This window comes from Leishmania mexicana, chromosome 20 (assembly GCF_000234665.1).
Source record: "Leishmania mexicana MHOM/GT/2001/U1103 complete genome, chromosome 20".
NCBI lineage: Eukaryota > Euglenozoa > Kinetoplastea > Trypanosomatida > Trypanosomatidae > Leishmania > Leishmania mexicana.
Genome location: NC_018324.1, coordinates 2706107 through 2718818, shown reverse-complemented (window position 1 = coordinate 2718818; position 12712 = coordinate 2706107). Strand labels below are relative to the sequence as shown.

Below are 12712 nucleotides of genomic sequence, written 5' to 3'. Positions count from 1 at the left end.
ATGTCGTATACGAAGTGTGTGTGCTTGTCCGGTGCCATCTCTCCTTTCGCGTCTCTCCTCCCTCCTTGCGTGCTTCCCTTCTCGCACATTCGATATTGAGCTGCAAGGAACTGACACCGACGCTCGTATAGTGCACACGCGCTTGCTGAGGGCGTACGCGGTGCCGCAGAACGGTTTATCTGGCACCGCGTCGCACCGCTCTAACTTGGAGCGGTTGTCTAAAGGGACGAGTAGTGCACATTTCTCCTCGTTACTTTGCGTCGCACGGCTCTTTATCACTGGAGACGTCATTGCTGCCGAGCTTTCGCAGCCACCACCGACATCCATGGGACTTCTCCTGTCCTTTGTGGACGCTGTGTAGCTGTGTCTCTCCTTGGTCCACCTTTGTTTGATTTTAAAGTGTTTTCGTTTTCTTGTGCGTGCTAAGCGCCATTTCTGCCTCCTAACGACGGTAAAGACGCCCTTTACTGATCTGCGTGACATCCGCGGCCCCTTCGATCCACTTTGTTCATCGCTGTACCCGCTCTTTTCCACTCACCGCACCATGCTTACCTCTGCTCCAGCGCCAAAGCCGACCAAGAAGGACTCCGCTGCGTCCCGTCAGAAATCGGCGTCGAAGAACACGGGAGCCGCTGTCAAGGCTGGCTCATCAGCGAGAGTTGCAGCATCAGGTGCCGCTGAGTCGCCAAAGCAGAGCTCTGCACAGGTGCATGGCGTCGACTTCCAGTCGCTGGTGCATGCGACGCAGGAGGAGACTCTCCGCGCTGTTGTGTCGAGCCTGCCCACGACTGGCCTGCAGGCTACCCAGATTGGCCGTGCACGCCAACTCGTGCAGCAGATTCTTCATCACCGCTCACCGGAGGACCGTGTCTTTCTCGCCTACACATCCAACATGATCTCATGTGGTCTTCGGGACACGTTTACGTACTTGGCTCGCGAGCGGCTGGTGGACTGCTTCATCTCGTCCGCCGGCGGCATCGAGGAGGACGTTATAAAGTGTGGTGGCAGCACGCTACTCGGTCAGTTCGGTCTGGACGGGCGAGCGCTGCGCCGCCGCGGCATCAACCGCATCGGCAACCTTCTCGTGCCAAACGACAACTACTGTTGGTTTGAAGACTTCTTCACACCTGTGCTGGAGTCGGTTCGGGAGGCGCAGCGGGCGTCGCGATGGAAGACGCACACAGCCCCGTCCGAGATCATTGAGGCCATGGGCGCCACCATCGCAAAGAACCACCCCGACACGTGCAGCTCCAGCCTGGTCTACTGGTGCTACCGGAACAAGATCTCCGTCTTCTCGCCAGCCTTCACAGATGGCTCGATGGGAGACATGATTTACTTCTACAACTTCTCGCACAAGGGGCTCGTCGTGGACCCCCTGGAGGACGTTGTGCGGCTGCGCAAGCTGGCAGCGAAGGGAAGTGGCCGCAACTTGGCCATCGTGCTCGGCGGCGGTCTTCCCAAGCACCACCTTCTGCGCAATGTGTCGATGGACGCTGTTGTCATGGTGACAACAGGACTAGAGGCCGATGGCTGCGTCAGCTCCGGCGTTCTCGCTGACGACGTGGCGTGCGGCCTGCTCAGAGAGGAAACGGAGATTGTGCGCGTGCAGGGCGATGCCACGGTGGTGTTCCCGCTGATGCTGATTGCAGAGGAGGCTGCCACCCTGGAGAGGGCAGCAGCGTAAGCACAGAGCACTGCAGCCACGAGGAGCCACGTACCCTCACACACACACAGGACTCATTGAAGCGCACTTGCGGGGCATACCCATACTACGCAAGCATACAGCAGAGGCTCGAATAACCCAGCGACGGCAACGAGTCCTTCCAGCATGCATGAGGCAAAGCGAGGCAGCAACAGCCGATGATCGAGCGCATCGCGGCACCTGCTCTGCTGTTGCTGCCGCTGCTACGCGGGGGGCGCCTGGCCCGGAGTGATATCGGCTGCCGCGACGGATTCGTTTTTCACATAACGAAGAACGGACACCGACCACGAGTTAGAGAGCGAGAGATGCACTCTTCTGCAAGACGCACCGGTGAGAACCAGCGAGGTGACCGAGGAAAGTCCCATACGATGCCCCCTTCCCCCATGCCTCATGGAGGCGGACATGGGTGACAAGGGCGCGGGGCTGGTTCTCTATCGGGCTCGCCGCCGCACTCTGTTACTGTCGTCTCTCTTTCTTTTCTTCACCTCCCGTTGCACTCGTCTCTTGGCCTCTCTGTTCCCTCCTGGCACACGCCCCCCCCCCCATCCACACGCGCACAGCACTCGGCTTTTGACATACAGACTCGTGCTCAGACTGCAAGTGGTGCTGAGTGCTGCCCCTCGCGTCAACAAGTTTCTCATCGTAACCAACCCCCCACCTCTCCCCCTTCTTCTTCCCTATCGCAGTCATGGCGTCGCTGTGGAAGACGGTTTCTCTGCTGCTGACCGTGGTCGCAGTGTTGTGCTCCATCTCGGTGGGCGCGTTGTCGCAGTCCTATGTGCTGGAGCGGTGCGTTGGCAGCGATGGCGAGTGGTCGAGGATCGGCTCCTTCGCCATCTCACGTCTCTCTTCTCAGGCGCCAGCTCGCATCTCCACACAGCTGGGCGGTGAAGTGAGCCTGAGCATGGAGGAACGCAATAAACTCGCCGCGGCCGACCTTGTATACTACCGGGCGTACCCGCACCAGGAAGGCAAGCCGGCACCGAAGCACTCCACGACGGTCGTGGTCACGCCGTGCTCGCTGATTCGCGGCTTTGAGGCCATGGACAGCAAGACTGTGGTGCTCCAGGAGAACATTAATATTGCCCCGGGCTTGAACACCTCTCTGATGGGTCTGCAAGTGAGCAGTGAGACGAACTTCTTCCATGCAAAGATGCTGAAGGGCGATGAGTGCGACCGCAGCGTGGTGCAGAAGCTATTCCCGACGGTGCGCTTGAACACCAAGGTCGGGCTCGTGCACCCACTGAAGGTGACGCGGAAGGTGCGCTACGAGGACCTCAACGCTCTCACGGAGGCGGAGGATGCGAAGAAGACGAAAGCAAAGCCCCAGACAGAGAAGCGGATGGTGCGCAACGCAGAAGGTGAAGTTGTCGAGGAGGAAGTTCCCGTCGAGGAGCGCTCCTTCTTGCAGAAGTACTGGATGTACCTTGTCATTCCCATCGTCATGTCCGTCCTCCAGAACATGAAGGGCTGAAGTGGAACAGAACGACTCCGGGGGTAGTTGATTCCAAGCATGAGGGAGAGGCAGCACGGTTGGCTGTAGCATCCCTTCTCCCCGCTGATCCCCTCACCGACCCGAACCACCGCTCAATTCTTCTTCCCTGTGTGTGCGCGTGCGTTTGTGTGTGTGCGTGTCTTCCTCTTTCCTTCTGTCAGCGATAAAGCCTCACTTGTGCGTGTGCGTGTGCCTCGCTTCTCTCTTGCGATTGGACGTCGTTGTTGTGTTTTTCTCTTCGTCTATGCTGACCTCGCTAAGGCACCGGATGGATTGTGAACTGCACACGCGCACCCCGGTAAGCAGGAAGGCGCCATGAGCTGTGCAGGAGCTCATGTTTGCGCCCTCACGCGCGTTCGACGAAGAGGGGTCAGCAGCTACTGCCAGTGAGATACAGCGGAAAAAAAGGCGAGCGAAGAGTGCCGCCCTCCGCACCTCATTTTGATGCCAGGCTCGCACAGGCTGACTCCATCTTCGGCACTCCTGTCCCGCTCCTGCGACATCCGTGTGCAGAGGACCACCCCCTCTCTCCTCCCCTCCGTCAACCCAACGTCACCATGTCCATGCAGCGCTGCCATATGTGTGCTTCTCCTTGCTAGCTCTCTCTCTCCGCTGCGGCTGCGCCCCACTGGCGTTCTCGTACTTTCCACTCTTTCTTCTCTCTGTGTATCGGGCCGCTGCTCTGTCGTGTGCCAGCTTGCATAAGAGTGGTGTTTCGACATCACGTGGAAACGGTGCTCACACCTCCTCAAGAGGCGTACGTTGGCGAAGGATAAGGGACTCTCTGGCCGCGTTGCTCTTCGCCATCGATCCCTCTCCCAACTTGTCACTGCCTGCTGCAGTTGTTCACCCGCTTCTTTAGACTGCCGCTGTCCCCACCGCTGAGCTGCACGATTGCAGAGCTGCGACCACTTTGGAAATCGAAGGAAAAGTCGACAGCGCCGGTGCAGCCATCTTCCCTCTCACGTCAGCCATCAGCGAGGGTATGCGACGGTGTGCTTCTCTCTGCGCAAAGGCGGCCGCAGGAGCGGGCAGTGCCAAGCGCGCCGCTGGCAGCTCTTCCCCTGCCAGTGCCTCTTCCCTCGATGCACGCACAAGCGCCATCTTTGAGATGCGGCAATCCCCCACATCTCTCTACGTAGACTCGATGCACAGCAACACACTCACAGATCACCCCCTCACGCATCGCAGCAGCCGCGACGAGCTTGCGTACCGAAAGCGGAAGCTGACGGAGCGTGGGCAGTATGAGCAGGCCGCAAAGGCGGAGGAGGAGGCGACCCAACGCGACCGCGAAGGCAAGGGTGGCGCAGAAACGAAGGAGTACTACTGGGCAATACTCTGCGCTGTACTGGGCTACTTGGCCGCTCACGCTCTTGTGTTCAACTACTATTACCCAGATGACCTTCGGCCCAACTACTCACCTGACCGCGGCTACTTTGACGACGTGGCGGCACGGAGGGAGGAGCTGGAGGCGGTAGACGAGATAGTGGGCTTGTCGGTGCTGGAGAGCGTGTATAGCAAGCGCAAGGCTTCCGTGAAGCGCCGGCTTGAGGGCCGCTAAGCGCACATGTGAAATGGGCGAGAAAGGAAGGCGTTAGTACGGCGGTGATGCACCATGCGCTGATGCCAGCTCACACAGAAAGAGTGGTTGCTCGAGTGGGATGAGAGCAGACCTCGCGTCTCCCCGGACCATGGCGCTTCCTGTCCTTGCTGCACAGCGGCCATGTGTCTCCTTGCATGACGGTGCGCGAGGCTTTTGCGCGTGTGTCCTCCGTGGAGTTTTCGTCTCTACCGATTTGAGTCTGATCGGGGGTGTCCACTGTCTTCTGTCTCTCTCTCACTTTCTCTCGTTGTCACCACCCCCCTTCCTCTAATGTGCTTCGCTCCCGCACAAACACCCGCATGTCGCCAAGCACCGTTCGCCGCGCTTCTGGCGCGTGAGTGCCGGTCAGTGCTCTCGCGCAGCCCGCAGTGCTTCCCTCTCTGCTCTGTCTCTGTCTCCGGGTGCGCATGCTGTAGCTTCTCCACACCAGACACATTGCAGGCGAAGCCTTCTCGTCATGTTACCGCTCCCTGAGGAAGGCTACTTCTCGATGCGGCCGCAGACGCTGCAGACGGGTGGGGGAGGGCATGAATGCTCCCCTCCCCCATCCCACCTCGTGACTCTCCTGCCGCCCTGACACACGGACTCCTACGCGCCCGTCATTACCTCACGCACCCTTTTTCTCCCTCCTCCACTCTTTCATTCGATTCTTATGGTGGCTGCCGCCTACTTTGCAGGTTGTCTTTCGACCCGCATGGCGCTGCAGCCGCGGGCGACGTGGTCTCTCTCTCCCTCGCCTCCCCGGCGTCTTCTTCTGCCCCTCCCTCTCTAGGGGAGAACCCGCTTTAATCCCTCGCCCACGTCCAGCGCCTCACTGACGTTGACTCGTGCGGGTCGCCTCCCGCGACTCGAGCCGCGCGCATTGTTGTCCTTCTCTTCGTGTCTCTGGGTCTCTTCCAAGTAAACGTTCACGTTGATAATGAGTAGTGGCGATGGGGGCGTCGCTGCTGCGGTGGCAGCCTTGATGCACTTCACCACCCACAGCGACACTGCCTCGAACCAGGAGCTGATGCACGCCATTGATCACTCCTTGGACGCTGGTTGTACACCGGCGGCCCACACGATTGCCCCGCAGCTGCTGCGGTGGGCACTGGAGGACTCCACAGCCCGCGCATCCGCTGGTATTGCTACCTATGTAAGCGTTCTAAACCGGCACTTCTGTGTCCATGTGATACCGCACCGCCTTGCACAACCCCTGGATCGCCGCCCTGCTGGCTTGGAGGAGCTGCTGCAGCTCTACATGATTGCCCTTCACAGTTTTCCCATTGAGGCCTCACGCCGGCAACTCACGCAGTGTGTGGCCTGCCTGCTCATCTTGCTCGAGGATCATTTGGTCGAGCGACTGCGCGCTTGGATACGCGGCGGTGATGCCTCATCCACAGATGAGTGCCGCATGTCCCTGCAGGTCTTCGTCGCGGTCGTGGACCTCTTGGCAGATCGCCGTGTTGCAATCGGCTCTATACGACGCGCCACACAGCGCCGTCAGCTGCAGGAGCACCTGCTCATCGCACTTGAGTCTCCGCTGACGGACGGCGCAGACTTGCCGCTGCTGGTCCGTGTCAGTGACGCTGCCGTGCGATTTTTGTTGGAGGCGATGTACGGTGAGCCGCAGGAGGTCGCGGCAACGTTTTGGGAGGCGCTGCCCACGAGTACCGTATGGCAGCACTGCCTGCGCTGCCTTGGTGCGGCTGCCGCCGCGTCGTCCCCACCCGCGACGTGTCCGGAGGAGGTGTTGAGCGTGGTGTGCAACGTGTTGCGGTGCCAGACGATCGTCAACGCAGCCGCCGAGGCTCTCCTGTCGGGCGCACTCCCGTTAGTGCTACAGCCCATCGGGCCCACGTCCGCCTCCATGGTGGACTGGGAGACGATCAGTCGTGTCATCGCCGCCGCACTTGAGGCATCCACGAAGGCTATTGTCACTCAGCAGCCAAGCGATGTGCCCTTATTTCGACTCTTCTCCTCGGCAGCCGACCGATTGGCGCAGCTGCTGCAGGCGCCGGCGGCCCCGACGACTGCGGTGTGCCACGTTTGTGAGGGCATCAGCGCCTTGACGCAGGCACTGCAGCCTACGCCGCTTCCCGAGATGGAGCCCGACGATGACCCGGATGACTTTGCGGACTTTGTCGAGCAGACGCGCGAAGCCAACGCAGAGAAGTCATCTGCCGTTGCCCAGCTCAGGCCGTTTCTGCATGGATGCACAAGAGCACTTGCAGCTCGCCTTACCCACAGCAAGCTTGCGCAGGAGGAGTGGAGGGACATCGCGGCGTACGTGGCGCGACAGGTCGCTGAGGGTGATACCGAGGACTACGAAGTTGCCCACGATGACGTCCACCTCGCCGTCTTCACGACGTATGAGCGTCTGACGGCTCTCCTCGGTGCGCTGAGCGTTGAGGAGATCAACGCGGCGGCCCCTGAGTTGGGCCAACGTCTCGTCCTGGTCATGAGGGACTCGGGCTCAGCTCTCCACTGGCTGGATTCCATTCAGCCGGCCGATCTGCTGGTTCAGTCTGCCCTGCTCCCGTGCTGCGTGGCGCGACATGTGTCCTCGGCTTCTGCCGCGGGGTGCGCGATGGAGTCTGCTGCAGTGCGCGTGATGGATGTGCTGGTGCATGCACTCGCCACGTACCAAGAGCATGGCGTGCTTTGCAGTGGTGGCAGTGCGAGCGATAGTGCTCCCGCTATCATGGATGTGACAAGGGCGGCTGCGGCGGTGGCGTTGGCCATTGCGGGGCGTCTTGGGCCGGACAACGCGGCGCACCTGCGTGAGCGCATCACTCCGCTGGTGTCAGCGCTGTGGCAGTGTGTGACCTCGGCCGTTGGTGCACCGGCGTCAGGGTCAACGCGCCACGCCGCCGCGGATGAACTCGCAACGCTGCTGGAGGCTAGGTTGACTGTGCTACCTGACGCTGCGGTCGATCTCCTCAAGGATCAAGACGCGTACACGCAGGTGGTTCTCTTCGCGACTGGTGGTGCATCCACCCCGAGCCTGAACACGCTCGAGGCACTCGCACACACGCTGCACTGCATCGCGCAGCTCTCTTCAGAGGAGGCTGAGGCGGCCGAGACACGGGTGTGCCGCGGTCTCGCGGAGCGCTCGCGGCGCCACTGCGAATCGGGGGAGTGGGCAGGCGAGGCACTCGCGACGCTCTTGGACTCCTGGCATGCTCAGCATCCCCAACTGCTTCTGCACTTCTTGACGTTGGCGCTTGCGGTGCCAGCCGAGATGCAGCCTGCACTGCTGTTGGCCGGTATTACTCGCTTCTTCTCTCTGCCGCAGAGCCGCGACACTTCGACACGCGAGCTCTCCGCTGTCTTGGAGGCACGTTTCGTGCACCCGATCGCCGCCTCTCCAGCTACTGCGCCGTCTCTGCACGTTCTTGTGGTGTGGCTGTCGCAGTCTCACCCCTCTTTCACCGCCGCAGATGGACTACGACGCGTGCGCATCCTAGCTGAATGCGGGCGGGTACTTTGCGAAGATGGCCATGTGCCGGCCCTCAGCTTGACCGAGGCGCTCGTCACTTGCGTCGCGCGCTGGCAGGAACACAAGTTTGCCTCAGCGCTCGGCGGCGGTGAGGCGGATGAGGCAGGTGAGAACGACGACACTGAAGGCGACGTGCAGCTGAAGCAGGAAGTCTTGAAGCAGCTGGCGATATGGAGCCGCTGCGTTAGTGCAATGTCGGGGCTCCCGGCGAGTGCACCGCCATGGCTGGCACGGCTGCAGTCTGCACAAGACGACTACGAGCGGATGGAGGTGCTGAAAAGTCTGTGAGAGCCTTGCGGTGAGAATGGCGAGAGTGGGATGGGGTGTAGCGCTGCGTGGCAACCGTGCGACTGCCGCTCCTCCCTCATCCCTCCTCGAGGCTCACCGCGGCATGAGGCGCAAACCCCAACGGTCACGCGTGCGTGTGCGCATGCGAGCAAACGTGTTGGGGGCCAGACAAGGATTTGCGAAAGGCCGCGATCATCGCATGGCAGAAGAGCAGCGTGCTTGATGTTTGTGCCTTGTCAGCCTGTCTAGCTCAAGTGCACAAGATCCCTCGTGCCACAGCAGCCAACGAAGTCACTGCTCAGCCGATGGCAATACGGCTGCCAGCGAATCAAGGAAAGGGACACTTGACGACTACCGAGACGGAAGGCACAGGACAACATGTGAGGTAACTGTGTGGATGACGCTCTCCCATCTCCATTTCGCGCTTTCCTTCCAACTGCTTGCCACACACACTGCGAAAAAGAGGGCCCGAAGACTCGCTCGGTTCTGGATGTGAGGCGCAGACATTCTGGACGCGCGCGCGCCGCGAAGTCGCCCAAGCAGTGGCTGTCATGAGCGGCGCCAACGCTCCTAGGTCAGAGACCCTGGCGGTAGCCAGGGAGCAGGCGCAGCAGATCGACTGCCGCAATCTCTCCTATCTGCTTCTGGCTAGCGCGTCGCCGTAGGCCGAGCGATCACATCCAACAACGTCAGCATCGAGACCCCGTTCGATGTCTGCACAGTGATCGACGGTGTAGTGCTAGCTGCCTCGCAAAGGGCAGGAGACTGAATTCGTTACAGCTGTGAGCGCGATACTGGAACGCGTTCGCATCGCCAACCCCATCAAGGCCTCGGGCAGGAACACGCTACAACCAAGCGGCGGCGCAGACGTCCTACAGCTCGCCTCCGGCCTGACTGCTTTCCTCGGCGAGGAGTACGAAGGCCAGGATGGAGAGCGGGCCGCAGGCAACTCTCCCCAGGCATAAGCCAACTTGACCCCAGCCGAAAGGCGGACAGAGTTGACACCACGCCAATTCGTGAGCATGGTATCGCACGTCACGCCTGCTATGCACACGCCCCACTTAAACGCCGCTGAGGCGTTCGACATCATGGCAGCCAGCAGAGCCGTAGACGTGCGAGTCGGAGACGGGTTCGGGTGGGGTGACTCCATCCCTTTTGTTCCCACTACTGCCCCCTTCCCCATCCGGAGGCTGATTCGCGATTCCGGTGGACGCGATCAAGTCGTGGCCGGTGTCTTCGTGTGTCACAGCTCCAGGCTGTTGGACGGCCTTCCGTTGGCCCTAGAGGAGTTGGACGGTGAGGGATGCGAGGGCCTCCGCCGTCTCTCGGAAGGGGAGGGAGGGAGAGACCAATCTATCCCTTGCGGCAGCGGTGGGTCGAGACGAACCCGGCGAGCAGACGGATTGCTGTTCAGCCCACACCACTTTTCGCTTCAACCGCGAAACACGCTGCACCGTTCGGTCCGTGAGCAAGCACAACCCGCCACCGCCGCCACCACAACGAATAGGCCCTCCAGGCGATGGCGACCGTGGCTGTTTCTACTGACCAGACACCAGTCCCCGATGTCCAGAGAGGCGTCAACGGCTAAGGCGGCATCGGACGAGACTTCGGCCGAAGTCTGCTTCATTGTGTCACAGACGAACTCGCGATTTGCAACGAAACGCCCATAATCTTGTTTGGCGTGGATGGACCGGCACATCCGGCAGATGGGCTGTCCCGCAGCTTTGGGGTAGACATCTCCGGTGAGATAAAGAGGTGCGCAACCGCGTTCATGTGAAGCCCGAGACTCCTGAAAGCGCACTCGCTAGGTGCAGCGAAATATGTAGTGCAGTGCGCGGCGTTTGTGTGTGTGTGTATCGGGGGGAGGGTAGGGGGGGGTGATGGGGGTTTTGGTGGTGGGGAGGCCAGCCCCCCGCCTGAAGGCAGTGCAGAGCCCTTTCTTCTGCCCTCCTTTGAGGCGCGAATCTCACAGCAAACCGACATCGAGGAGAGGTACAAGCGAAGGGGAAGAGACGAATGGGAGGCGAGAGAGGACCACACCGGCGTGCGAGCTGGAGGCCTACGTGTGCACAACGCCGCCGCCCTGCCGTAGACACACCTCCTTCGCTTTTTGGCGCGAGCACAGGTGGAGGTCGCAACAAGAAAAAAGAGACGCGGGTGCCCCGCTTCCCCTCTCTCCCCCTCTCTCTGTGTGTGTGTGTATGCGTGTATGCGTGTGCCTGCAGGCGTGTACCGGTCCGAGCTGCTCTTCACATGCATGCTGACGCACTGCGACTGGGCTTCGGTGAGCGCTGCTTTCCTTCACTATTTCCGTACCTTACCGCATGCCCAGCACTTATTCCTTTCCTTGCCACCCCTACCCCCTCCCTCGACCCTCAGAGGCTGCAGCCACGGTAGTCGCTCTTGCTCCCTCCTGCGACAATCTGTCGTTGCTCAGCGAACAGCACCGCGGAGGACAACCCAAGCCGTCCAGCCGTCCGTCTGTGAGTGCCTTCACCCTTGGACTCGTTGTTTCTTCTCAACCTTCTCCAGCAGCGCCTCCGTCCTCTCCTCACGTACACCCATACGTTCATACACGGACATCGCGCCAGTGTGAGCGCAGTGGAGAGAGGCAGGGAGGACGGCGCGTGTTGGTGGTCTGTGCATCGGGCTCTGTGCAGTGCCCTTCTTCTCCCTTTTTCTTTTCTGTCGCTTCCTCTCTCTGTCTCCGCCACTGCCACAAGGGAGCTGCTACTCTCCGCGCAGAGTCTCCACCATTTTCTCGCTTCGAATGCGGTCATGCCACTGTCAAGTGATGCACGCGATGACGATCGGGAAGTTGCATTTCGCTTTCGGTGGCTGTGCGGTGGCTCTGCGAGCCGCCCATCAATCGCGCCGCCTATGACGCCGCCGCCGGGGTGCTGCCACTCGCTCGTGAGCTACCAAGACCGCTATCTTATATTGTTCGGCGGTGGATCGCTAGCGCACTTCGCGAATGACGTGTACGTGTACGACATGGACAGTCGCCGCTGGTCGCGAAAGGCCCCTGAAAACAGTGACATGGTGCCACCACGACTGGCCCACTCTTCCGCCATCCATGGGGACAAGATGATCGTGTATGGCGGGCAGGACCTGTGCAGCCCTGTCGTGTATGATGACGTCCTCGAGCTCGATCTTGTCACGTGGAGGTGGTCAGTGCTGCAGCACGCCCAGGCAAGTCCGGAAGGCCCTGGTGCGCGTCGTCTTCACAACGCGCACGTTGTAGGTGGTCGCATGTATGTGCTTATGGGCACTCCAACGGCGCCAAGAGAGGCTCCGCTGTGGTATCTGGACCTGCATACGAATGTGTGGCACCATCTGAAACCGACCATATCCCACAGCGGTGATACAGCCGCCGAGCCAGCCACCATGCCTTCCTTGTGCGGCTGCAGCTCTGCGGTGTCAGGGGACTGCATCTACCTCTTCGGCGGGTATCGTGCTGAGGACGGCGAGAGAAGCCCCTTTCCTCAACGCGAGTACGTGAACTCCCTCTTCCAGTACAACATGAGGTTCAACACGTGGCTTCCCGTGAGGTTGCACCCCCTCACGCCACGCCCAGCTGCCCGGTACGCCGCTTCACTGGCTGTGCACGACGGCTACGTGTACCTCTTCGGCGGAGACGCGAATCAGTCAGACGTGTCCGTGTACTTTAGCGATCTCTGGCGTATCGGTGTCCACGACGAGCTGGCGACCTGGTGCAAGGTGAATGTCGCTGGCGCGTTGTACCCCTCCTCTCGCAGCGGCTGTGCGTACACGGGCGCCAGATCATCGTTCTTCATTTTCGGCGGCGAGCTCCCCGTTGGCGACCTCACCATTCCTTGGTTCTACGCTGCTGACCTCTTCCAACTTCCGCTCGGCTACTCTGGCCAGCTCACGCTGCGTGCCACTGCGGCGCGGTGGCTTGGGGCCGCTGCCGGGCAGTGCCGCGAGACGTTTTCACTTCTTTCGCTACCAGAAGAGATCCCGTTGACCTTGGGGGCGCGGTGTGCCCTCGAGGAGTACTCTGAGGACTGACGCGTGCCTCTCGTCATTTGCCATGGAGGGAGGCACCGCCACGTCTTGGACTTGCACTGTCGACGGTGATGTTAGTTGCTGAGTCAGTAGCGTTGAGGGGTCGCGGGCCGT

General features: G+C 60.8%; 5 protein-coding genes across 5 annotated transcripts; all 5 read left to right on the top strand.

Moving 5' to 3' along the window:
* Positions 1-544: 544 nt before the first annotated feature.
* Positions 545-1684, top strand: LMXM_20_0250 (putative deoxyhypusine synthase; the record flags this gene model as incomplete). The annotated part of the gene is made up of 1 exon (XM_003875040.1): positions 545-1684. The coding sequence occupies one exon, from the start codon at positions 545-547 to the stop codon at positions 1682-1684; it is 1140 nt and encodes a 379-aa protein (XP_003875089.1).
* A 706-nt stretch (positions 1685-2390) lies between these two features.
* On the top strand, positions 2391-3176 carry LMXM_20_0240 (conserved hypothetical protein; the record flags this gene model as incomplete). The annotated part of the gene is made up of 1 exon (XM_003875039.1): positions 2391-3176. One exon carries the CDS (start codon positions 2391-2393, stop codon positions 3174-3176), a length of 786 nt encoding a protein of 261 aa, XP_003875088.1.
* A 1132-nt stretch (positions 3177-4308) lies between these two features.
* Positions 4309-4758, top strand: LMXM_20_0230 (conserved hypothetical protein; the record flags this gene model as incomplete). Its single annotated transcript, XM_003875038.1, has 1 exon — positions 4309-4758. The coding sequence occupies one exon, from the start codon at positions 4309-4311 to the stop codon at positions 4756-4758; it is 450 nt and encodes a 149-aa protein (XP_003875087.1).
* Positions 4759-5719: 961 nt separating this feature from the next.
* Positions 5720-8569, top strand: LMXM_20_0220 (conserved hypothetical protein; the record flags this gene model as incomplete). Its single annotated transcript, XM_003875037.1, has 1 exon — positions 5720-8569. The coding sequence occupies one exon, from the start codon at positions 5720-5722 to the stop codon at positions 8567-8569; it is 2850 nt and encodes a 949-aa protein (XP_003875086.1).
* Positions 8570-11347: 2778 nt separating this feature from the next.
* On the top strand, positions 11348-12601 carry LMXM_20_0210 (conserved hypothetical protein; the record flags this gene model as incomplete). The annotated part of the gene is made up of 1 exon (XM_003875036.1): positions 11348-12601. One exon carries the CDS (start codon positions 11348-11350, stop codon positions 12599-12601), a length of 1254 nt encoding a protein of 417 aa, XP_003875085.1.
* Positions 12602-12712: the final 111 nt, after the last annotated feature.